Genomic DNA, 27,583 nt, shown 5'->3' on the forward strand with positions numbered 1-27,583 from the left:
CACTCATCACTCTTATGTCTGTAATTCTCATCATCTGTTGCATGGATTGTTTGTTTCATGTGATTTGCAATTGCAAGCATTCAAGAGAATTTCTTCTGACAATAGCAAGATTCTGAAAGTCTTACACGCCGATCTGTTTGACTACCAGAGCATCATGGATGCTTTGAAGGGTTGTTCTGGCTTGTTCTATAGCTTTGAGCCTCCCCAGTACTTCCAGCTTCATCTTTCACCGCTACATTTCCACCATTAATTGTCATTGGGAGCAGTTATAGTTCACCAAAATCTTGATTTGGCGAAAGAGAGAAATAGGGGAGAGATCGGGAGAGGAACTTACGAAGAAGGGGCCAATATTTGGTGACTAGAAGAAAAGAAAGAAGAAAGGTCTCCAATGGCAGAGTTGGTCGGCAAGGAGGTGAGGTGGATGAAGGGACAGATCAAGGAAGAGAGGGGCGGAAGGAAGATGATGAACAATGCTTTTTGGGCATAGGGGTACTTTAGGCATTATAGAAATTTATCAATGATTGGTTTGTCCTATTTTTTGGAAAAATACTTTTTAAGAAGTACTTAAAAAACAAACTTGAAATCACTTTTTTAAAGAAACACTTCTTCTCCACTTTTTTACCAAACGCCCTCCTCTTTTAATGTGAAACAGACAAGTTTTTGTTTTTAGTAGTTTTTAAAAGCTAGAATCGTACCAGAAATCAATATCTCTTTACTCTAGGAGAAATTTTGCTTCATTGCAACCCAGTGTTCTTAATCTTCGGTCTCTGAACTCAAAAACGTAAAAACCAGAGGAAGAAGATTTATGAAATAAGCTATTGATCAATTCTTCTCACCACAAATTTACATTCCCGGAACAGTTCAATAAAAGAAATTAAAATGAAAATTTATGATTCTTGATGGAGGATGATTTGACCCGACCTACTGAGATGATGATACGTGGACCTGACTCAGCACAAGCAACAGCTCAGCAGCCTAGATTGACCGCAACCAAGTAACAAGTCTGTAGAATAGCTCGCTACGTCTTAGTTCTCTATAGGGGGAGCTCGCTGCAAGGCGAGCTACAGATCCCCCGAGCTACCGAGAAGGGAATACTCCAAGATTATTTCAGCTCGCGAGCTAGGGAAACCAGCTCGCTCTAGCACCTGGGTAGAAGAATTGCCCCAAAGACTAACCTTGATAAGGGTTACCCCGAAGTACCCCTAAGAGCTTGCTACAAAGTAGCTCGCGGCAAAGATAGCCCGCTACGAAGTAACTTGCGACTGTGATGCGACGCTCTCAGGAAACTTCCATTTGACAAGACCGTACTCGTCAAGCTGCGCCACGTCTCTCGACTGACGGCGCAGTCCCTGCCCGATTGACAGTCTACCCCACGTCTCTCGACAGATGGTGGCGTGCCTGTCCCTTTGAAGACGTGTCACTCAGCCAAGCGGGTAGTACATTGTAACGATCGCCTGCGCAGCCCTGGCAAGTAACGACTGCGACAGGAGCCCAGTGGCGGTTACCGCATGATTTGACAAGAACGCCCCTATAAAAGCCCTTTAAGCGGAGAGACAGGGACTCTCTCTCGCTCTCTCGAATTAGATATGAACTTGCTCACGAGTTAATCTCGAGACAAAGTGATCCAGCGCGATCTACACTCTTAGCCTTTTATACTTTATCTTCTTCCTCCCTAGCGTTCTAACTTAAGTTTCGGAGTATTCCCGCCGGGCAAGTCCCCGGAATCTTTCTTCTTCATCTTCTCAGGTGTCGTTCATTGCCAACAAGGAGCCAGTCAGTAGCCAGCTAGGAGTGCCCGGATCGTGCCGCATCATTTGGCGTCGTCTGTGGGAACGCTTCTAAAAGCCTTCCTCCAAGCTTTTATAGCACCTTCTTCCAAAAACTTAGCATTCTTCATGGCTTCTTCCAGCAATGCCGGACGTGACGACAGCCATAACGCTTATGGGGAGTAGCCCAGCTTCCTACTTTCTGCATTGGACAATTTACCGTCCCCCTTACCATGGACGGAGTCCCCAGTTTGAATGTGCCTCTTGTAGTGGCACCCGTCGTTGCCCCGCTCCCTTCTACAGTAGGAGCAACCTTTGCTGAACCCTCAGTTGTGCCCCCAACGGCCAACCCGAACCAACTGGAGGACTTGGTGCAATGCATGCGGGCCATGCTGGCTCAAATGGAATAGTACCAACAACAAGTGTTGCACCAGGTTTCCCAGTACTAGTACCAACAACAAGTGTTGCACCAAGCCAATCCGCCGGAGTGAGCGGCCTCGTAGGGGAGAAGCTTCCCAGGTCTAGGATCCAGCCAAGAGCCACACCTCTTCCCGTAGCAAGAAGGAGAGGCCGGCTACCCCCTCGACACCCGCCTCGCAGCCTGTGGGCAGATCAGGGGCCTCTCACCCAACAAAGCCTGTGTCACCACAACCTTCGCAGTTCGAGCTCCCGTTAGCGGACAACCCATTCGAGGTCCTGGCAGCGGGCTACAAACAGGGCCCTTCGGTCCAAAGTCGTCACCAGCAGTCCAAGCCTATTGAGCTTGGCAACACCGAAGCGTCGAGCACCAACACCGAATTGGTTCCAGAGCCTCTCCCGAGATCAAAGGAAAAGAGGTGGTATGCTCAGCTAAAGTGAAAGCTACCCCCCTCCTCTCGGTTTCTTCCCCGCTATCTCCAAAACTCCTTGTTGTCCCCATGCCAAAGGATTTCAAACTCCCCCTCTAGACAAGTATGATGGGTCTTTCGATCCAAATGACCATGTGAACGCCTTCCAGTCCTAGAAGCACCTCGCACGAACCAGCGAGTCCTGCATGTGCGTGGCCTTTACCACTACCTTCAAAGAAGTGGCCCGCACCTGGTACCGAAACCTCGCGCCCGGCTCGATAAGAAGTTGGGCACAGTTCGTGCAGGTTTTCACCTCCCACTTCGTCACCAGCAAGAGATGCCCGCGAACTCACGAGAGCCTCCTTGGCATAGTGCAAAAGGAAGGGGAGTCCATCCGGAGATACATCAAGCGGTTCAATGACGCTTGTTTGCAGATTCCCGACCTGGATCCCGTAGTTCTCTTCACAGCAGCCAAGCGAGGTATCACCCATAAGGAGTTCAAGTGGCATGTAGTTATCAACCAACCCAAAACCGTAACCGAGTTCCTTAAGCTTGCGGATCGGTTTAAAAATTCCGTCATTCTTACAAAGTTTTTTAAGGTATCAACTAGTTTCAATTATCCACAGTTCTACTCGTAACAATTGGCAAATAACCATACGCCACGGCAACTCTCAACTCTAGATACGTTATTCCTGCACTTGATTCAGACAATACATGGGCACACGGCATGAACATCGAGTTTGACGCTTGTACCGTATGGTTAGGCTAACCATGACCGCAACCATCACTGTCAATTAGACCTGTTCATGGGCCGGGCCGGGCCGGGCTTTGACTCTTTATTAACAAAAAACTGTTAGACCCGAGCCCGAGCCCGAGCCCGGCCTGACCAACGGGCCTATAACTTGGGCTCGAGCCCGGCCCTGATAAAAAACCCGAAGCCCGACCTAATAAAAGAAATTCAAAATTTTTCCTATTCAAATGGACATTTTTTATTTTAATTTAGATGTTTTTTCCCCTATTTAAATGAACAATGAGCCTACAAGTGAATCAATGACCTTCTCAAATCAAAAAAATTATTCAAATAGACATCACATAGGGTTTTTACTTAGTTTTAACTATAGGTTGGGGCGGATTTACTTAGGTTTAACTATAGGTCGGGCCGGGCTATTTTGGCAAAGCCCGAGCCCGGCTCGAATTTTATGCGGGCCGGGCTTTTTGGCCCGAGGTTAAGCCCGCGGGCCAAAAAGTCTGTTCAAGCCCGTCCGGGGGTCGAGCCGGCCCGTCGGGCCACCCGGCCCATGAACAGGTCTACTGTCAATGATAGTGACGGAAACGGTAGAGTGCAAAATTGCAAATGGATCCCATCATGAATCCTATTTTATATTTTGTCGGGTCTAGATAGCCCTCTGTCAGATTTTCAGATCGTTCGGTTCATATCCGGTCCAATCTAACTTAGTATATATACTTATAAAAATATATAAAACAAAAATAGTTGAAAAATACTTTTTTATATAAACTTTTATGTTATTTTTTTGTAATAATTTATTAAATTTTGTTTATAATTCGAATAGGATCAGATCACATTTAGATATCTGACATCCTTAATTGATTCATATTCAAATCATTATTTGTGAGATTCTATTAGATCATAAATAAATATCTAACATGATTAACTGCTTTATATTCGAATCATTGTTTGTGAGATTCGATCAGATCTTTAGATTGGATCTTAGATTATATTTTCAAATCGGATGTCAGATATTGTTATCTGATCGGATTCAAGTATACCCTTATTCTAATCCAATTCGATTTGTTTGCATCCCTAAGAAATGGATGTCATTTTTAAATGTATTTTGAAAGTCTCTTTGTCCATGTAAAAAAAAATTAAGGCTGCAATTGGCATTCGTTATATTAAGGACTCATCTCGTTTTTGTTATTAAAAACTCGATGTACATAAGGGCATTCTAACTACAACAAGAAGGCAAGTCCTTAAAATAAAGAATGCCAAATTTAGCCTAAAAATCCAAGAGTTCAAGTCAAATTGATCTGGTTCAGGTTATGTTTTGTTTTATACAAAATATGAGAGAATAAAAAAGTTTTAAGAAATGTTTTAACAACTATCAAGCCAAACATGGTCTAAATGTTATTGGAGACATTTCTATTCTTTTTCATTAAATGGGTCAAACATGGAATAGACTTACAATAACATAACCCACAAAATAATACTTAATTGAACTTAATCCACTTGCATCAAATGAGACATATCATATGACTTTTAGGGGTGAACAAAGGGATAGATTCTACTTGAAATCAATTGGAACCAAGGATTAAAATATCGATACGCTATGCTCGATACAGGGCGTATCGTATCGGTATCAGACCTCACCGACACAGGATATGTCACGATTGGATACTTAACCTGCTAGTCGCACGTAACCGATATGCTACTATATTGGCGTATATCGCATAGTATCGAAAGATACGATCTGATACACACCGATACAACAAGGTACCGCGCGTCCATGCCTTCATCTGACAACTATAAACTATGTCTCACTTCAAAAAATTGAGGATGCCATGATTCAAACCGTTACTCACCCAATGAACAAGAGCATATGCCCATTCAATCACTAAGCCATTTACCACTTTTTGATAATAAAAGAAATATATTAACCTTTATCACATTAAAGCCTAGTAGTCTACATACAGAGTATGGATTTGCTCCTAACACATGGGCGCCTCACACCTGCCTCACATGCGCATCCTACCATGCATTGGGAACATCTCCCATACATATAAGTTATTATTAATTGGAGATGTTCTCAATGCACGGTGAATGTGCTTGTGAGGCGCCCATGTGTGAGGAGCAGATCTGGTTTCCTACATACAACCCAAATAAACAATATATAATAATATTCAACAACTCCAACTATAAATTAAAAAGAATAACTTATAAAGTTAGTATTTTATGAACAATAGAATAAATAATTTATCAAATTTACTTATACACCAAGAATTGATTTTTAATTTCAATAAATTTATACAAATAAAATTATAATTAATATAACAATTATTTTAATACTTAAAATTTATAAATTTGCACATTATATGTATATTCAAATTTTTATAAATTATTAAATAATATTTTAATTTGCATTAAATAATAATGTCTTTACTATTTAAAAAATAAAAACATTATTTACAAAATACTTGAGAATATAACATAAATTGAATTGGTCAATTCCACTAATCCACATTTATATAAAAATAAAATAATTTTGTATTTTAGAAATTTTATAAAATAAAAATATTAATAATGGAATAATTATTATAGTAATTAAAATTTATGAATTTTCATATGATATGTATCTTCAAAAAATTAATAGATTTGATATATTTTAAGTTAAGATTATATATTTTTTATAAATTAGTAATTAGTACTTTACTTTACATTTTATAATAGCATATTTATTTATTTTTTAAATGAAAATAACATATTTATTTGAGAATTGATTATTTTGTTGATTTTTTATTAATGCTAAGAAAATAAAAATAGTAAAATAGAAATGTCGATATAGTAATTCAAATATAATAGTTGCATATGTTTTGTGCCTTAGACTTTAATAGAAAATAAAATAATAATGGCTTTGTGCATGTATTAATTTCTAAGAATCTATATAATATGTCTTAGATTCTTGATTGATGCACTATCAATAAAATTGCATAATATCTATGCATCTCGTTATATTATTTGTATTTTATTTCTTCATATATACCATTAAAATATAAAGCTCCTATGTATTTATGTGTTATTTATAATTATTTTAACATTAAACTTAATATTTTTAATATATTTATGAAATTTTTGTGCATTTCCCTAGCATATCCAAACGTTTCTATATTTTTCATCTGTATCCATGTGTTTCCTAAGTGTATCCATATGCAAGTTGTTTGATACGATACCCAATACCAATACTTTGATCATTGGTTGCAACCAACTTCAAACCAAGGTTTCTTATTTCAATACGATGCACCCAACACGGGGTGTACCATATCGTATATTTAAAAGTCTGATACAAGATTGATATGGTGGGAAATCGACAATATCATCTTCTTTTTCACCATACCAAACTTGCATTGGATCGTATTGGGCCGTATACGAGGTGTATCAGAGCGATACACTATGAAAAATATATATGGTCAAAAGTTGAAAAAAAAATAAAGGGGGGGGGGGGGAAAGCAAGCTTTTTTCCCCTAAAATAAGCATTCTTTTACCCCCGAATGACTCTAAAATTCCATACCTCATTCCTAGAGTACTATATATGCAAAAATTTGCAAGAAACAACCGTTAATCATTAATTTTTTAGAAGATTTTTAAAATTTTGAAAAAATATGGCAAAAAAAGGTAAGTTTTTTTTTCAATCTTTTTATAATATCTTGTGATTTATTTTTTCTTAAATGTTTAAATCTATGTTGATCTACATTTGTTACATTCAAAATCACAATTTTTTTTGTGTTATGAGTAGAAATTTCATGAAAATATTTGGAGAGACTTTAAATTAACAACAAATTTGAAAATATAATGTTTTCTTTGCCTATAAAGACTTAATATGTTTTATATCTATGGATTTATCTTTCATATTCATAGAGCAATTAAAATTTCTTCTTTATTATTTTATTATTTTTATATTTTTAGAATTAAAAAATAAATAATAATTAATTGTATTTTATCATTTGATCACAATGATTGGATATATTATAATTCTATGGACAATCTATCATATCCACACTGCATTTGAAATTTATTCTTAAATAATTATTTTTTATTTTTTATATTTTTAGAATTATAAATAATTATTAATTATATTTTATAATTTTAACACAGTAACTGAATATATTATAATTCTATGGATGATCTATCATATCCACAAATTAAATAAATTAAAATTCTTCTTTAATAACTATTTTGTGAATATATTGTATAATGTTTATTTATTTTTATTTTTAAAATAAAAAATAAATAAATATTATTTAAATAATAAATAATCATTAATTATATTTTCACTTATAAGTTGTGCCAATGCATGTTTTATGGCTAGATAGGAGAGTTAGGTTTTTCCCATCCCATAAAACTAAGAATTATAATTTATAAATTATAGTTAAGCATAGTTTTTTTAATGAAATCATAGTTAACTACACTGTATTTATATATACCTCATTGAGGTCTTATGTTTAGTGTTATTGATGTGTTTTTATGATTTATTGAAGTATTTATAGTGTCTCCATGCGTATACATGCATATCTTAATTTTTCTCCAATATGCATGTGTATCCAAGACTTGTCCCGAAACTTTGAATACTCTTTTTTTTATCCAATATGCATGTATATCTTAAATTTTTCTCCACCCTACCCAATCTATTATATGGTGGGATTCAGTTCTAGGGTTTAGGGGTTCATTCTACCTGAACTAACCTGATGAATTTGTCTTGGTTGGCTTTGGTGGAACCAACCTTGGAGCAGAACTTGCCTTGAAATAAACCCCAAAGTATTTTTAAGGATGTGAAGATTCGAACCCAAGCACTCATGATTACAAAAGCCATGGTCTTACTTTACCATTGAGATACTTAAGTGATTTGATCATTTGTTTTCGTTTTAATTTTTTGATGTGTATAATAAATAATGTAAAAGGTAATATTTACAAAATTTAAATTATAATAACAAAATTTGAATCATTTATTAATATATAATGATAGTATACATATTAAATTACTCAATTTAATCAATAAAGATAATATAAGTTTTAAACTATATATCATCATTATTGAAAATTAAGTTTTTAAAGGACATGTTTCATTTTTGTAAGGAAATTAGTAAGAAAGAACATGTTCTAGAGGTTGACCCTGGAACTAACCCCAAAATTGCCAAGGCTAGAATCATCCTACAACTAACCTCAAAATTGCCAAGACTAGAACCGACCTTTACAAGGTAGATTCCAGTTCCAAAAACCTGGAATTGACTCTTATAGAATATGTTCCAGGTTCTACCATTGAACCAAACCGGTCCATGCTAACCCCTAATGACTTCCTCTCCTCAATGCTTAACAAAGCTCGTATATATGGAATGGTCGAACTAATTATTAAGGGGCTGTTTGACAAGTTTTTCTACATAGAACTTTCAACAACATAGTAGACAAGAAGATGCAATGAGCTTTTTGAGTCTTGTATTTAATGACCAATATTGTTTGGTAACCATTGTGGTCTATGGGGCTGTTATAAACAGCCAAAAAGGCTATTTTCAGTGCAAAAAAACCAAAAACTTCATTTGAAGCTTCTTGGTTTTGTCTTGTTTGGTCATTCTGCATGCTTGTCTTTGGATTTTTCAGTATACGCAATACTAAATGGGAAAATACCATTTTTTGGTCTTTTAAGTTTCCTACAAATCAAAATACTTGTTGAAAAGACACACCAAACACCACCTAATGAAAGTAAATAGTAATTAGGGGCTTACAATGGTCAAGGTTCAAAGTATCGACATGTATCGGCCGATACGTATCATTCCAGGACCCCTCCGATATGCCCCTATAGTGAGTGTATCAGGGGTTTGACCGGTTCAAGGGATGGAGGAGCCCTAAACCAGCCCCCCTGAACCGGTTTCAGAAAAAAAAAATAAAAAAAATAGTATCGATTCGCCCATACCGACATATCGGGCATATCGATATTTTGAACCTTAACAATGGTATATAATACTTGAATTGGAGTTGAGCTGACATGGTTCAATTGAAAATATCATATGGCTTCCTTGAGGCCGGATTTGGTCACGTAATTGTCCTCACACCATCCTCACAACCTTTTTGCAGCTATGCATTGAAAACATATTCATACTTGTACATTTTTATTCATGGGAAGATATTCCCAATGCACAACTGCAAGGGGCTACGAAGATGGTCTTGTAAGGACCATATCTGAATTCAAATTCCTCTCCCTCAATGCTTAACAAAGCCCTTGCATTGCATGGTCAAACTAATTACTATTTAAAGTAAGTAAAGCACAAATTAATTGTCATGGGTAGGTTTGTTTCCTCTTATGTCTCAGTTTCAGATTCTTAAGCCAATATTTGGCTTTAAAAAATGAAAGAAATAGAAATTTAAGGAAGAGTTCTTACATCCATCAAACCAAATATAGTCTAAATGTTCCAGGTCTCTACTACAAGGTTAGAGATCTTACCAATTGAGCCACATCAGTTGGCTATCCTATATGATGTGCAACTTGGGCCTGCCTTAACTTGAGACAATTTGTCAAGTTTTGCCAATGGGCTTTTATGATATTCCAAGCAGAAAAAAACCGTAATGACAGGGTTTGGATGATGGAGAACTTAACTCGCAAAATGATATAACTTAAGGGGTGTTGTTATTTTGCCCATTTTGTGATTTAAGGGCTCAATGATTCGGGCTAAGCCTGCATTTGACATTTCTTATTTTAAGGACTTATCTCCTTTTTGCTGTTAAAAATTAGCATTCATATGAGCGTTTTAACTGCAAAAGGAGAAAAATTCTTAAAATAAGGAATGTCAAATGCAACCTAAGCACATTGGGCTTTATCTATCAAAATTGGCTCGGTTATCAACGCTTTGAGTTGGACTCATTCTTTTGATTTATTGGTTTACTTTTAGGGATTGGATTATGTTGCAACCGCTAAAAAATTTGTGAATTGCATTTCTTGCAAGAATCATCTTTTTGCCTATCTAACTCTTAGTCTTAATCTCGCTTTCAAACTGTAATGATCAGGCAAATGATGTTTTTCAGGCCCTGTTCGATTTTTGGTAATTTATTTACCGAAGTAAATGCACTTACGTGGGTAAGTGTTTCGCAAGGACTTATCCGGGTAAGTGCATTTACCAATGTTCTTTTATTTCCCAAGTAAATAAGACAATGACCATAGTCATAAAAATTCATTACTAAAAGGAACATTTGTGTCCCATTCAAGTGTTAGTGACTTTCCCTCCCTGTGGCAAAGTTATTTACCCACCTAGGAGATGGGTGCCACTTACCTACGTAAGTGGTATCCAGGAAAATAAACTTTCCTCAGTCCCCACATAAATCTTAAAAATGAACGTTTTGGCCAATGGGAATAAAAAAATCCCATTGGCCAACTTTCTCCCCTCTCAAAATCCAAAAAATAATGCCCCTCAATGGAAATATGCAGCAGTTCTTGGGTTTCAGAATTGAGACTGTATGAAGTCTGAATCTACTACAAACTGGCTCAAAGTACAAGATAAGTGATGCAAACAAGTTAATTATCACACCCTGACTCAATGAACTACTTATTAGGAAAATTCCTAATGTTGTATTGGGACATTCTCTCTCTCCTTGATGTACCAACTAGCGTGGTTGGTATAACTAAGTTTCCTTTGTAGTATGGTGGTCTAGCTTATCCAATCAAATTTAGAGATAGTTTTAGCTGAACACTATATCTGTTCAACAGGCTGTGGAACCAACAACAATGCTCTACAACATGGGTCATAAAATATATGGGACCTATAGACATTCAACCCCTCATTGTGGGATTCATGTATTTTATCACTGGTGTGGGGCATTGCCAATTTATCATTGGTTCCACAGCTTGCTACATAGTCAAGACTTTCAGTTAATCCAGATATCTTAGCCAGCACATTGTGGTCAGTAGATCTGAACTCTATTCACAGGCCTTGCCAAGTGCTATTTTTTGTTTCAAAATAATTCAACCAATGAAATGCTCTTTATCTATTCAGGTAATTTGGTTTGGATGGAAATGGGTGTCTAACTATTCATTTGCTACCAAAAAAAAATGTGGGTGTTTTGGAAAACCAAGTGGTTAGCCCATTTAACTTGTAAAAACCATCATTTAACCAGGACCCAAAAAGGCCACTAATTCAATTTTCACAATTCTCAACCATCTGGGAATATATAAATAAATAAATAAATAAATATATATATATATATTAAATTAGATCAATGTTTTGTATAATAGGCAGGGGTGAGAATTTGATTTATTATAGTCCAGAATTGAATTAATAGAAATTATTAGAGGAAAAACCAAACCAAAACAAAAAATAATGCAGAACGAGGTAGAAAACTCATCATGGGCAATCATGAGCAAGATTAATTGAAGCTTGCTTTGCCAAGTCAGACCTCTTTTAGAAAGGTTTTGGTTGGTTGCCAGTTGGCTTCTCTCTGTAACTAAAAGAGTTTGACTCTCCCATTCTTTTCTCACAAGAGCCGGTAATACCATGGGATTGCTTGGTTTGATTGGTTGGTTACCAATTAAAATCCACCCATTAATTTTGATAAGGGAAAATTTCCGATTAGTACCTTATAGTTTGGGCCTAGTGCCACTTTGGTCCCCCAAACTTTAAAATGCGACAATTCAATATCCAAACTTTCAAAGTGTGACAATCCAACACCTGCCGTTAATTAGATGTTAATTTACTATTAAGTGATATTTGAAAAAGTCATAAATGTCTTTCAAGTGACATTTGATCTTTATTATTAATCATTTAAATGTTGACAAAAAATTAACAGTTCCAAATCCTTACCTGTTCTGTTCAATAAAGTTGGAGTCATGTTTGTGTGGGCATTCTGGTGACCCCAACTTTCTTGAATAGAAGAGACAAGGATTTGAGACTATTAATTTTTTGTCAATGTTTGGATAATTGATAAAGAAAATTAGCTCCAATCTTAGCAATATGGAGCTTCACTCCTCTTATGCTAACATAGTTATGGTGCATCTTATCCATTTAATACGATACTCTTGCACACAAAGAGTAACCATTTACCCCATTCACCCCAATGGACCTTGATGAAGAGCAAATGACTGTAATAGTTATAAGTTCCATTGATGATGGAGAATAATAGAATGTGAAGAAGGGGCATTTTGGTAAATTTACTTTTATTGTAACGTTAGTGGAGTTGGACTGGAATGTTGGAATCCAAAAGTACAAAGCACCTCATTGTCGCAAGTGAAAGTTCGGGCCCTCAAGTATCGCTACCCCAAAGTAGAGGATAGTTGTATGTAAATTTCGCTATAAAATACCCTAACATAAGTATGGCACCCCTTAAACACCATGACTTTGTCATTGTATATAGTTTGGTTAAATTCTCATTCTTTCTCATTCTTATCGAAGATGAAATTCTAAAATGGACATGAATGAGTAAGAATAGACATAATGAGAAAATTTTGATATGAACTAAACGTTTTTTTCCCTATAAATGAATTATTTTCAGAATGACAAGTGTCTTATATTGCTCATTGTCAGCCTATGTTTGCAAAATTGTTAGCATAGATGTTTACCGGTGGATGGCCGACAATCAATGTTTGTTGAGGTGAGTTTTCATGCTAGTCCAATAGTAAATCTCTATGCATATATGATAATAGTTTTATAGGCAGAGTTTCCTCAAATAATGGAAATGAGCAAGATGGGACATGATTATTGTTCATGCTTGAGGCTACTTCAGTTTTTGTGCTATGGACTGATTTTTTATTCTAAAAAGAATGTAATCCATGGCAAGAATTTTGTAACCAAACATTCTAATATTATTTATTTTTGTCTATTCAGCTATTCTTACCCAGAACAAACAAGAATTAAATGAATGAATCCCAGAGTAATGAACCAAACTTGGCCTTAATAGCTAATAGATGAAGCTAAACTTGGATTGATTACTATGCCATTGATGCTTTTGTTGTTCAATCATTGTATCCACTTAAAAGACAAAGCAATAAGCTGATTAATTTTTAGTCATATAAGCTGTTACCAAATGGTCTCAATGCTTGAAAGGAGACATAATCATCCAAGCCTTGTCCCAGCTACATGATTCATGTTTCCTCATTCAATTATGTTCATGAGCAATAACATAATTAAGCGAGAACATTATTTTTAAGAGAATCAAGAAGTAAATAAATTGGGATAACTCAAGTCCAACCTAATGGATTAGGTTAGGGCTATGGTTGCCTGGTTGGGGGTTCAATAACTCAGTTATGGTTTCAGCATTTGCAAATAAGATTGTAGTATGAGATTTTCACCAAACATTGCTTATAAGCTGCCCGGGTGAGGGTCAACTTGAAAAGTTAAAAGCTGCTACGGAAAAGTCCTCGTTTGGGTGGGTTGAAGTTTCGATTGAGCCCCTCTGGGAGGGTTTTTAAACAGTGACTTCTAGCGTTTCATGAGCTGAAAAAATTTAGAATGTCCTGAAACCATTTCGTAAATCCATGTTTAGTAGCTTCCATGAGCTGCAAAATGAACTTTCCAATGAAGCTATCTCAGGTAGCTTTTTTCAGAGTGGCTCAGTTTACACAGCTCAATCAATGTAGAAGCCCTCCAAAATGGGCTCTGAAGCTTTGGCTGAATTGCTTTCACTAAATCGTTTTAAATAAGCTACTAAAACTAGTTTTATTAAAAAAAGTCAATTTCATGTTTAATGAGCTGCTTTCACTAAGCTGTTGCATGAAAGCTCTTGGAAATAGGCACCGAGCTATTTTACTTGACCCACTTTGAAGAAGCTACCTATACTTTTTAAAATGCTATTCTGTTTTGTTTTGTTTTTTTTTTTTTTAATTTTCGGTTGCAAAATCTATGATGCATATGATGCACCATGCAACCAAAATATGATTAATTGAAGGTGATGACTAGTAACTTATTAAACATGAAATTAGTAAAACATGAATCAATGAAATGAAAATTAAGCATACTTCAACGTTATTGGTTGAATAAACATCTTAATTGAAATATTGAATTCTCTCTCTTTTGGCTGAATGAAAGCAAAGCCCAAATATGTTTGGCAAAAAGTCAAGCAAAGCTATATTTGGTTAAAGATCGAGAAAACATTAGGCCAAATGTTTGGGAGTGCTTAAAAATAAGTGTTTATTTGGGCCATTAAGCACTTATTGGTATTTAGGAAATAAGTCCGAAATAAGTGTTTATTTTAAAAATTAGGGCTTATTTTTCAAGTCCAATTTCCTGCTTTTTTTAAGTGCTTGTACAATAAGCACTTATTCAATTTATTTCTTCCAAAATCCCTAGTTGAATTTTAAATTACCACTTATAAAATTATCCCTAGTTGAACTTTATGAAAGCACTTTTATAAAAGCACTTTTAAGAGTACTTTTATGAAAGCACTTGTATGAAAGTATTTTTATGAAAGCACTTTTACAAATATACTTTTACAAAAGTATTTTTTACATAAGCACTTACGAAAGTACTTTTATGAAAGCACTTTATAAAAATGCTTTTATGAAAGTACTTTATAAAAATGATTTTATGAAAGTACTTTATAAAAGTATTTTTATATAAGTACTTTTACAAAAATGCTTTCATGAAAGTTCTTTCACAAAATTGCTTTATAAGGGTACTTTCTTAAAAGTGCTTGTTTTTACGAAAGTGCTTTCATAAAAGTACTTTAATAAAAATGCTTTTATAAAAGTACTTTCAAAGGATATATTTTGAACATTTGAACAAAAATAAATGATAAAATAGTCACAAATACTTATTTAAGTATTTATTAAAAAAAAAGACTACCAAACACCCAATATAAAATAAGTGCTTATTTTTAAAAAATAAATACTTAAAAAAGTGGGATGCCAAATACAAATATATACTTATTCGAATAAACACTTATTTCTCACTTAAGCACTTCCAAACATCACCTTAATATCTTTTATTTAGTGAAACACCTCAAATCTCAATCAACGTTGAAGCTTGAGGTTTGGATAAATACTTATACCTCCCCTCTATTTTATCATACGACTTAAACCTCTCGTTACATTTAATGAAATAGATGAAAAGACTTTCTCACCCTTTGTCATTTTTTTAAATTTTCAAAAGAGCCAATCAAAAGCTGTATCCATTTTGAGGCCACATTAAGGCTTGTTCAAATAACCACGGCACCGATCCCAAAACGATAAACTTGTGGGATTTCAAAATATCCAGAACATGATGTTTTATACATCTAAAGACTTTGTTTTCTTTATTCTTGCCTAGTAGTATTTTCTAGGAATTACGAATTCCTCCGGCATAAACTCGCGTGATTATGAATGGCAGAAAGTATTTTTCAGCTTAACTTGGTGTGCCTCTTTAACAAATCAACTACTGATGATCTACATAATCAGACATGATATAAAGTGCAACAAAGATCTCGAGGGATTTGTAAGAGAGAAACCTCGAGAGAAATTCGTAAGAGAAAAATGGCAGAATTAATACCATAAAGGGGCAAAGTTGGGTTTTTATAAAAATTTCACCCACCCATATGTTATTTCCAAATGGATCTTGATGGATTGCTAAATTGAGGGGAGATTTTTGTCCAATAATATCACAAAAATAAGAAGAAAAGTTTCTTTTACCCAAAAAAAATTGAAGCAAGCAATCACTGTTGCTCACGAACGGGGGGGCCCTATATACCCTGAGTTCCTACTTCCTGCAAGGGGCATTTTCGTCAGTAAAAATTTCCAATGACTAAAACACCCCTCATTTGTCATTTCATTTCTGGTTGCTCACGTTCGTCAGCGGTCGAGCGCAGCTACGTGTGGCCCTGTTTTCCTGACAAAGCGGGAAAATTAGCGGCAAATATCGATCAGGGGTTCAAAAGGTGGCGTGATTTATTTTGGCGCTACATATACACTAGATAACGGTACATTTGATATTGCCTCACAATTTCAAGGGTAGGATTGTAATTTAAACTGAATATTTCGCTCTTTCTCGTCAGTTGAGTAACGAATCAATGTTCAATCAACGAGCGAACGAGCCAAGCAAAGCAATTCCTCTCCCCAGCTTTTCCTTCTCGTTCTTTCTTCACATAGCCGAGCGGGAGAGACACAGGGCATAAAACGAGAGAAAACGAGGAGAGAAAGAGAGAGAGAGAGCGAGCTAGGGAGACCTCAGAAAGAATTTGATCATAATTCCAAGATTCAGAATGCAGGATTCAAAGGGTAGGCTTTCTACAACAGTATTTTTGTTTTTGTTTTTAATACTCGCAACTGGAAGCTCAGATTACGCTTGCTTATTTTGTAGCTTTTAAGACTTAGGTTGTTTGATCACTCGACGAATCATCTTCTACCTCTTTCTTGCAGTTTATTGTTAATAAATTCCTATTATGCACATTAGTTCCACGGGGATTTCTACCTTTTTTTCTCCCTCTTAAATACCGTGTTCAGTATGTTTTTGGTCTAATCATGATTTCTAAGGTTTTTATATTTCTCCTTGATATTTGGTGCGTTTTTTTTCTGAGTTTCACCCAACAGTCAAAATATGGTTAATTGAAAAATTGTTTACTAATTCTTTCTTTCTGCTTCTGCAGGGTGTAAATGTTTGGGGACCCTGTAATTTTCTGAAGCTGGAGGGGACTGAGATCTGGGTCTTGGTCCCCGGCAGATGAGTGCAATTTGGTGGAGTTATTTATAAGGGAAAATAATGAGCATTGAGCATCTGCGTAGCCCATTTATAGGGTTTCCACGCATAAGCTCCGTGAAGCAGAGAAGCAATGGTAGCTTATCTTTTGTGGAAAGAGGGAAGTTGGGTACAAGGGTTTTCCCCAACTTTTTGTGCACATATAAGAACCATGGAAGGTATCAAAGGGTTCGGTTTTCACATTTCTATGGGAGAAATGATGAGGGTGCAAGGAGGAATTTTGGGTTGAGAGATAGGTTTAAGATGAATTGTGTAAGGGAGCCATTTTCCCGGAGCAGTGCTGTGGTTAGATATTTTGTCCCCTTCTGGAAGGAGGGGTTGCTGTTCATCAGGTGCTCTGTTTTCTTCGCTGTGATTTCTGCAATAGGGATGTTGTTATGGTGTGGACAGGTCAAAGCCAGGAGTTTTATTGAAGCCAGGCTATTGCCTTCAGTTTGTTCAACACTGGGTGAATACCTTCAGCGTGAGCTTGATTTTGGTAAGGTTCGAAGGATATCACCTTTGAGCATCACACTGGAGTCATGTTCTATTGGGCCTCATAACAAGGAGTTTTCCTGTGGTGAGGTCCATACTATGAAGCTTCGTGTCCGTCCTTTTGCGAGTTTGAAGAGGGGGAAGATTGTGATTGATGCAGTCTTGTCTCATCCGAATGTGCTGATTGTGCAAAAGGAGGATTTTTCCTGGTTAGGTATTCCTTTCTCTGAAGGTAATGTGCAGAGGCGTTGTTCAACTGAAGAAGGGATAGACTATCGTACAAAAACCAGGAGAATTGCTAGAGAGGAAGTTGCTGCTTGCTGGGCAAAAGAAAGGGTTGAAACAGCGAAGGAAGCTGCAGAGACTGGTTATATTGTTCCACAACACAGTTCCAGTTCATTGGGAGCTGATGTACAGATAGAGGTTTTAGGTCATTCTACTGGCCCAACAAAACCTGAGTCACTTTTCTGCATGGATGAGCGGATGCACTGGAGGGATCATCATTGCATGGACACTGGAATTGAATATAGCATGAAGCATGCTGATATAGAGAAATCATTTGGTGTGAAAGTTCCTGGAACTGGGCTTAAGTTCTGGTCTAAAATGATATCACGTCCTATCAGACACATATTTAAATGCAGAGCCAATGGAAAATACATCTCTGCAGCTGTTTTCACTACCAAAAAGAAAAACCTTGAGCGAAGTGCTGCAGCTGCACTTTCATATTTCAGAGGACTACCTGATGGGAAGCATAGCAAACCATTCCAATCAGGCATAGAACCTTCATCAGGAGGCTATGGTGCTACTCATCTTGAGGCTCTTGTTGGGAATTATGAGGACGCTGCTATTGCTGGTAAAACTGAACTGAGTGGTACTGATGGAAATAGAAGGTCTGTTGACCCTTATGGGGAATCTAACATGAAGAAGGAGAAAAAATTTGAGCACACAAACTTAGAGACTGCTGCTAGATACACCAGAAGCAAGGGAAATGCAAAGTTAGTGAACAACTTGGGTAATAGTTTTGGATACGGAGCTGATTCAGGGAATCAACATCACAAAGGAGACAATCATAAGACTGTAAATATTAATGGCTTTAGTTTCATGGGGAATCCTTTCCTTTCAACTATTGGAAAAATTAGCAGATTGAGAACATTTGGTGAAAACTTGCCATTCAGTAGCAGCATTTCCAATGCAGGGGAAGTTGATAAGTGTGATGCAAATATCAAGGACTTAAAAGGACTTAATGTTGGGGATACTCCATATGAGTCCATAGTTGGTTCTGATGGTTTACCGGACCAAATGTTGAAGTCTTTCAATGACAATTCTGAGAAAGACAGTAATTTTAAATCTCAAGGTGCATTTTCCATTAAACCTGAGCCATGGCTAACAATGAACCATTCAATTCCCATTTGGCCATTGGGCTTGAAATCGGGTTTACCCTTTTTCTCCAGAGCTATTGGAGAAGTTATATCTGATCGGCTGGCTGGTAATGTTCAGAAACTGAAGTCACTCATGGGTCTAAAAGTTGAAGATCTTGTTGCTGAACTTGCAGAAGAGATGGATGAAGTGCATACTGAGGGTATTGGAAAGACACTTCCGGTTACGCTGGATTCTGTGCATTTCACTGGGGGAACATTGATGCTATTAGCATACGGAGACAGGGAGCCCAGGTGCGGGTCATCTCAGTTATATTCAAAACTTCATTCTTCAGAAAATAAGATCAATGTTCTTCATGGTTATGTTTTTGTAATATTATTTAATTGGATTTCGGTGTTTGATTATTATCTAATTTTTTTTCTTAATTTCATTATTTTTTGGTAATTTAAAGTGTTAATTATCAAAACATATGGGTAGAGTATACACAACTGAGTCCTTAAAAACCTTAATCCAGCAATGTAATACCCCTAACAGTATAGTAAATTGGTTAAAGAATTGTTGAATTGGTGGATCTGAAGGCCAAAAGATTAGGAATGCATTCCAAACTCAGAGTCTGCACTTCTTTAATCCAGTACTCCATGGGCAACTTGATTTACCTCTCAGACAATCTGAGATTTCTCCTCAATAACAAAACATTGCTGAGGGTATAAGAAACTTTTCTTTTGTAGCTTTTTATTTATTGGTTGGAGTTGAAAGTTTGATGTAGCATCAATTCCATATCCTGTTTTCTTGGTAGATTACAGTATTGAGTGTAGGGGTAATTTTGATTATGAAGTTGTTAACCAGAGGGTTATTGGTTGGCTACAGAAGGACAGTGGACTTTGGAAGTTTCCAATGAGAGAAGGGAGTTCAAATGGTTAACCAGAGGGCTAGAAATTCAGATTCTATGGGTGAAGAGAAGTGCAAATGCTTTTGCGGATACTCTAGCAACACAAGGGGTGGGAAGGGAACAAATGTTCTGGGCTATATTGTAATGTTTTGCTTCTTGACTTTCTTGGGGAGAGTTAAGACATTTTATCTCTCCCTGGAGTATCCTTTGTATCTTCTGATTTCTTAATAGGGGGTCTCTGTTATTGATAAAAAAAGAAGAAACTGATATCTTTATCTTCCACCTCTCCTAGAGCCAATTCTCTCCTACTCAAAGAAACCCTATTCCATATGGTCATTTGCCTCTTTACAACCAATTATTGCAAATTAGGCCCATCTCTCCTGTCATTTCTAAATTCTAAATCTGTATGCTCACTAGCAATGAGTACACAATCTAGTAATTAGTCTCCTGTTTGAAGACCTTGTTCACTACAGTTCATAAATCATTCAGTTTTGACAGCTGATTGGGCATACTATAGGAGATGATTTCAGGAGGGAGTTTCCTCTTTCTCGGTAGATCACATTTTTTGATAGATGGGCCTTGTTATATTGGTGGTAACTGGCAGCCCATCCTTGGAATTTTGGGCCCTTGTTTCAGGATTTTCTATCTAATTCCTTTATTTTTCTTAAACTTTTTGTTATAAATCAAACAAATACAGAATGAATTAGACTGATATTAGTTGTAGGCTGATCTGTTGTGAAGTAATGTGGCTTGTCAGAATCTCTTATCTGGTACATCAGCATGTTAAAGCAGAAGAATAGGGTAATGTGGTATTTTTGCAGACAAAAAAAATACTGATTTCAAACATTCCAGACACGAGATAACAATTAGATTAACAAAGAAATCTTTGATGCTTTCTTTTTTCAATTTCACTTTGTCTTTATTTCTGAAAGCAGTTGTTTGTTACCCGAGTTATTTTACCCGTGGTGTCTAATTCCATAAAAACTTGGCATTTTCTGTGGACCGTGTAAAAGAAACTTCTCTGAAGTATTGGGTACTTTGCCAACTTTTCAATGTTTTTTAATTATTTTTATCCTTTTTTTTTGATAAATGCTAAGTGTATTGATTTATGTTACCTATCAAAAAAATTGTATTGATCTATGTATTAAAACAAGTGAGAGATTCCATAAAATTTGTGCAGAAAGATACAAGTTTAAACCAGTCTATGCATCTTAGGGGCCATCTGATAACAGCTGAAGTTGCTGAACTGAACAACCTATTGCTTTGTCTTTTAGTGGGTCAAATAATAAAATAATAAATAATAAATAATAAAATAATAAATAATAAATAATAAAATAATAAAATATTCAAGCGTATAGTTATATACCTTTTTCAGCTTTGGCCATTAAGGTCACAACCTCCTTAAAGACTTATTCACTAAAAGACAAACCAGTAAGCTTTTCAGTTCAGCCATTTGAGCTTTTATCAAACAGCATCTTAGAAAAATGAAAGAAAAACAACAGGAGAAGTATCAAACTATTGATCAGCTTTCAGAGCTAGAATATAAAAAAAAAACTATATATACTCAATTACTCATTGACCCATGAAATGTTGGAACTGAGGCATCTGAATTACTTTAAGATGCAAACCCATTGTACAAAGTCTCTGCTTTAGCAATGATATTCTCCTTAGATTTGGCTTTCCTATAATATATCCTGCTATTTCATTCACTCCCAAGTGCCCAACATTATGGCATATGGTGTCAAGTTCCAAAGGATCTTGCCTCTGCTACAAAGATCTGAAGCTGGCCATGCTGCTACCAAATCTGCCAAGTTCCTGGGTATCACCCAGATTCTGTTGAGTAGCTGAATAAAGTGTAGGCAGATACCATACCCAAAAGAGCAGTGCATCGAAATGTGATTGGGTGATTCCTCTACTATGTTGCATAAACTGCCATCATTTTTTTTTGATCAGTGAGCAGAGTAATTTCATTAGGTGTGAGGAAAGAAGTTACATCACAGAATTAAGAACAGATTAGAAACATGACCACTTATCCAAGGATACATATTAACCCAAATCTGCCCAAAAGAATTGATACCTGTGCACCCCTTGTTTTACCAAAGTATCTGCAAATCCGTTTGCTGTTCTCTTGCCCCAGTTGAAGCTTGCCTCAAGGTCTTTTGCTAAACTCTTGATTTATCTGATTAGATGTCTGAACTTCCACACATCTGGGCTGCTGTCATTTGTCCAAGAAATTACTAATTTAGAGTCACCTTCTATTTCCAAATTCTTAAACCCCTGCTGCATTGCTAATTTCAGACCTTGATATAAGGCTATTATTTCTGCTCTTACAGAATCCCCTACTCCAATCAGCCCTGAGAACAAGGTTACCACTTATCCTGCATCATCCCTGAAGACACCTCCAATCTCTGACAGCCCTGGATTTCCTACAGAGCATCAACCAAAGTTGAACTCTAGTCTGTTAGGCTGAGGAGGCTTCTAGTCCATTACTACTTTGTCCTTCATAGAAGCTGAATTTGCTACTTCAAACCGAACTCTACTAATATCAGCCACTGTCACCAATTGGAAAGCTTCGAAGATTTTTACCCAATTTGCCGTTTTGATCTTGATACCTTCTACAATGTCTTCTAAACTCCTGGATTTTTCTTTGAACAATCTTTCATTTCTTTCTTCCCTCAATGTCCAAATAGTTGCTTCCCTGGTTGTCTTCCACAGCAATCTTCGTCTCTTTTTTGCTTGCCTAAAGAAACTTGGTCTGAACAACATAGTGATATCTTGTGGGGGTCCCACATGCAACCAAAGAGAGAAGAAATGCACGACCAAACACAATTTGCAAAGGGACAAGGAATTAATAAATGAGGGATTGTTTCACCATTCACCTTGCATAAGATACATATATGAGGAGTCAGGCACTTGTTTGCCCTTTTTTGAAGCACATCACGGGTATTTATCTTTCCAAGGAAAGCTTCCCAACAGAAGGCTTGAATTTTTGGAGGAATAGGCTTGCTCCAAATCTCTTTCGCTGGGAAAAGTTCATCCACCTCCCTTGAACCTAGGAGAACTAGGGAGTCAAGGAAAGAGGCACAAGAAAACAAACTAGATGGTGAAGGTTTCCCGGTTCTACTATCATCCACCCTTGAATCCAGGAAAACTGACCCTCTATCACAAGCTCACATTCTCTATCCCTTAAACCCCTTCTAAAGTTGCTACACCTTAAAGTTGGCATTTACACAATTGGCTGCCAATAGTCTCATGGTACTCTTTGATGGTAACGTCTTTGTTTTTGCGCCAAGCTGAACAGAGGTGTATGATTCACATAGAGATCTTTGTCCCACACTACAGGAAATATCTAAAAAAAGCTGTGATCTCCAATTCCAGGTTCATGCCAAATGAATTGAGAAGAAGGATTACCACCATTTGTAATACCTTTCTATCACTTTTGATGATAACGATGAAAAAAGATTACTACCACTCATAATAACTTTCTGTAAACTGGATCCATATGAATTCCTGATGGGGCTCACTCTTAATCACAGGCTTACTGTACTTCTCATGGGTGACTTTCCTCTAGAGACTTTAATGTTCTTCCCCATATCTCCTGTAACCTTTATTATTTATATCTTTATACTGATATTCCTGAGAGTGGGCCTTGGCAGAATTGTTGGGTCGTTCATTGCGACCTGGGTGACCAGGGTTCAAGTCTTGGAAACAGCCTCTCTGTATGTGCAGGGGTTAGGATGTGTACATCTGTCCCTCCCCAGAGCCCCCATTGGTGGAAGCCTCATGAACTGGGCTGCCCTTTTTTATTGATATTACTGTTTAATTATGTTTTCTATATATACCTTAGTTGAACATTATATATTTTTACATATTTATTTATTCAACATACGCTTGTATTTTCATTATTTAATATTAGATCTTTTTTGGTTATTTTATTAATTATTGCAAACATCTTACCTTAGTTGCATCAACAAATTGTGCAAAATTTCAAAATTTCTTTGAAACCTTTTCAGGCCAAACTCTTGTGATTCCTTTTTTTTGTTCCCTGCAAACAATATCAAAGTTTTGCAAGAATTTATGAAACTTTGGCGAAAATAAAAACCATAATCTTACCTAAGCCATGCCATACTCAAGCACTGTCAACTTTTCAAGAATCTTCATGCTGTTTCCTTTTTTGTTCATGGAAAATAAGATTGAAGTTCTTTTTTGACAAGTGCAAATAAGATTTTTCTTTTTTTTTGATCAATGAGTGCAAATTAGATTGAAGTTTTGGAAGAATTTTCTGAAATTTTGGGAAAGTAAAAAACCATGATATTTCCTAAACCAGGCCATACTCAAACACAACCAATCTTTCAATAATCCTTGTACTGTTTAGAAGGCTGTTAACCTGAATTTCCCTTTCAATTAAGTGGATATATTTATTTTTTAAGGAAACTACTATTGTGTAATGATTTGCACTAGAAAATGCAGTTTGAAATTTTGATTTGTTGCCCCTTTTATTTACTATATATATTTTTTGGTTTTGGTGTCTTTAGGGAGATGGATAATGTCAATGGGCATGTAAAATTTCAAAATCATTATGGCCGTGTCCACGTACAGTTGAGTGGTGCCTGCAAGGAGTGGAGATCAGATATGATTTCTGGAGATGGTGGTTGGTTGTCTGCAGATGTGTTTGTTGACAGCATTGAGCAGAAATGGCATGCTAATTTAAAGATTGAAAACCTCTTTGCTCCGGTAAGGTATTTAGTGCTTCTCTGCTGGTTTTTACATGGAAAAAGTAAAAATAATGAGTATCCTTCTCATCTATAAACTTCTGAAACTTTTATGGTGTTGTTGTGCAGCTTTTTGAAAGGATTTTAGAAATTCCAATTATGTGGTCTAAAGGGAGAACCAGCGGTGAGGTGCTTCTCTAACTTCAATTTGATTTTTGACTGTAAACCTTTGGGGGGTTTTGTCATTTATGTACTAGTATCCTCAATTCCCCTGGTCTTTAAGAATTTTAATGTGGGAATAATTGTTTCTATTTTTATGGTTATACGAAACATTTTAAGCTTGATATAAAAGCAACAATTGCTCATTTGCTCCACAAATTTTGGTCATCTTAAAAAGTAGGATATTGTTATTGCTGTTTTGACTTTTCTTTTGATGAATGCTGAGAAAGATTTCATTTAAAAGATGGAAATATACAAGGTTGTTTTTGTGCTTTCTTTGGCCTGTGCTGAGGATCTTTTGTAAGTTTGCCCACCTGCTTTGGTTTTGAGCATTATGGTTTTTTTTTTTTTCTTATACTTGGATTTACTGTTGTTAGCAGAACAGATTTAGGATGAAAAACAACCCAGAAAAGAAGAAGAAGAGAGAAAGAGAAAAAAAGGAGAGAAGGAAGAAGAAGAGAAAGGGGGTAGATTTTTATTTTTTTTTTTTGGGGGGGGGGCGTGGGAGAGAATGTTATGTTGCTGCCTCTCTAAACATTATTATTTATATGTGCTAACATATAAAAAGATTGAAATACCCTGCCGCCTATAACAGTACAAGAGAAAAAAAAGGAGAGAAGAGAAAGGAGGCAGAATGTTTTTTTTTTTTTTTTTTTTTTGTGGGGGGGGGGGGAATGTTATGTTGCTGCCTCCCTAAACAGTATTATTTATATGTGCTAACATATAAAAAAACTGAAATACCCTGCCGCCTATAACAGTACACTAAACAGCAAGAAAAGATGAAAGAAAATAACAAAATAATAAAATGATAAAAAAACACAATGAATGGGGCCACAAGAAGGTCTGGTCCACTGTCTATACTTATCTAATGAAATTCACCCTGTTGGTTAACAAAAAAAAAATGGAAATATACAAGGTGTAAGGAAGTTTTGGGGTTGCACCCTGTGTATAAATTATAGCCCACTGAATACAGAAAAATGTTTGTGTGCGAAGTATTATCCTTAAGTTCCAAAATATCTCAAATATTTTGGAAGCCATATTTAGCTTCAATGAACTGCCTCCACCAAACTTCATATTCATTTCTAAATTGTTAATGCCACTTCCTCAACAATGCCATGCCATTGCCTTCAATCTCTTGATTTCTAGATCCCTCATCCTCTATCAGGGAGCATACCAGGTAGTACTTATATTCTTCCCTGCACCATTTCCACAAGAATTCCCTTAAGAGTTCTTTCTAGCATTTTTTTCCACCTTTGCAGGAATGGAAATAAAGGGAGAAAAAAATAATACATAGGGAGGTTATCAAGTGTGCTTTAATCAATGTGAGCTTCCACCCTTTCAAGACATACTTTGATTTCCAAGTGGGTAAGTTCAAACCATTCCACAATTAGGTCCCACATATATTCTTGTATTTTAATATATATATTTTTTGAATATGTCTATATATATGTATGTATGTGTGTCTATTTGTATTTGGGTGGTTGGTTGGTGATGAACATTTATACCTTTTCTTCATTCTTGTACACCATCTCATATGTAAACATCTTTTTGTTTCATTTCACATTTTCCTTTTTGAATGCATGTGTTCTCTTCTCATGTTTACAGCCACAAGGTCACAAATAGCCATGCAGATGGATTTGCTAGTGAGGTCATTTAGTCAGTTTTCCTAAACAACCCAGTAATCTTTCAAAAGGCAATTCATTTTGGAGCTAAAAAGGAGTATCCGTATGGAGAAATTTTGGCCTTAGGTATTTTGCCCTGTGTTCAAAGTAAACATCTTTTATAAGTAAGCTTTAAATGAAGAGGTACTACTCGCTAGTAAATAATGAGTTTATGCAACTTCAAAATTTCTTGCCCTATAGGCAAGGTGGAACCTAGTAAACATTACCAACTTGTCTTGTAATGTGTCTTTTCATGGGTCTCATCACATTTGTAGAAAAAAAAATTTCAAGGGTTGCAAAAAGTTGTTGTTTACTATAATTCCTCTTAAATTAAAAACATGTCATCTGAGCAGCGGATAAGCTATTGTTCGAACGGAACCAGCGGTGAACCCAAACTGTTCATTCTCTTCTCTCCCTGTTCGAATGGAACCAGCAACGGCGAACCAGAGCTGTTCGATTCTCTTCTCTCCCTGTTTGAGCAGAACCAGTTTTAGCATCAAGATATCCCTCCCCATTCTGACTCAGCTCCTCTAGCTCACCTCCTTAATCTTTTATTCCGTTTCATTCCCAAGCTAGAGGATACACAGTAGCAGATCGAATCAGACTAAGATATGGAAGCAAGAAAAGAAACCAGGATTGGGAGTCGTGGCTGAAAGTTGCAGAAGGTGGTCGATGAAAATGTTCCAAAAAAGTTTTCCTAGGAGTGTCCAAAGGGGAGGAAAGAGATGGGAAGCTCAGAACTGGTACAAGAGAGAAGGCATGGGGGCATGACCAAGACCAAATTTCTCCTACAGAAAAGCGGTGAAAGCAGGAGTTTGGCCTGACTTGGGACGTTCTGATCTGAAAACTGTCGAAGGTAAGCTTATGATATTTACAGAGATGAACGGGGTGGAAGCAAGAAGGAAGTTTTTAAGGGATTGTTTAGTTGGTAGATTTGGGTGGAAGGTGGGGTTAAAGGAGGTGGAGATCTGGGCTAATCAAATCTGGAAGGAGGTGGGGGGAGTGATGGTGAAGAAGTTGGCGGATGAGCTCTTCTTGTTCATCCTGCCTTCCAGAGCGGAGGCGCGATGGATCCTTGAAAAAAGTCCATGGTCAATGGGGAGGAACCCTCTTCTTCTCGATTGGTGGGGAGCTAGTGTGGGCTGTTTTTATCCAGAGTCGGAAAAGGACTTTGACTGGTCGGAGGATATCTGGATTAGGGTGTTCGGCCTGCCTCTGCTTCTATGGT

General features: G+C 36.5%; 1 protein-coding gene and 1 long non-coding RNA gene across 3 annotated transcripts in view; both read left to right on the plus strand.

Moving 5' to 3' along the window:
• The first annotated feature begins 16,322 nt into the window (after positions 1-16,322).
• Positions 16,323-27,583, plus strand: part of EMB2410 (embryo defective 2410) — an 86,459-nt gene continuing 75,198 nt past the window's right edge. For both annotated transcript variants that reach the window (XM_010255904.3, XM_010255905.3), the window contains exons 1-4: positions 16,323-16,545; positions 16,914-19,167; positions 24,299-24,497; positions 24,605-24,664. In XM_010255904.3, coding sequence (XP_010254206.1) covers positions 17,027-19,167; positions 24,299-24,497; positions 24,605-24,664 — 2,400 coding nt within the window. In that variant the 5' untranslated portion in view covers positions 16,323-16,545; positions 16,914-17,026. The remainder of the gene's footprint in view (positions 16,546-16,913; positions 19,168-24,298; positions 24,498-24,604; positions 24,665-27,583) is intronic.
• Positions 25,736-26,320, plus strand: LOC148801996 (uncharacterized). The gene is made up of 3 exons (XR_016082478.1): positions 25,736-25,871; positions 25,954-26,059; positions 26,300-26,320. It is a non-coding gene; the product is annotated as an uncharacterized LOC148801996 (long non-coding RNA).

This window comes from Nelumbo nucifera, chromosome 2 (genome assembly GCF_055504915.1).
Source record: "Nelumbo nucifera cultivar China Antique chromosome 2, China Antique-T2T, whole genome shotgun sequence".
Taxonomy (NCBI): Eukaryota; Viridiplantae; Streptophyta; class Magnoliopsida; order Proteales; family Nelumbonaceae; genus Nelumbo; species Nelumbo nucifera.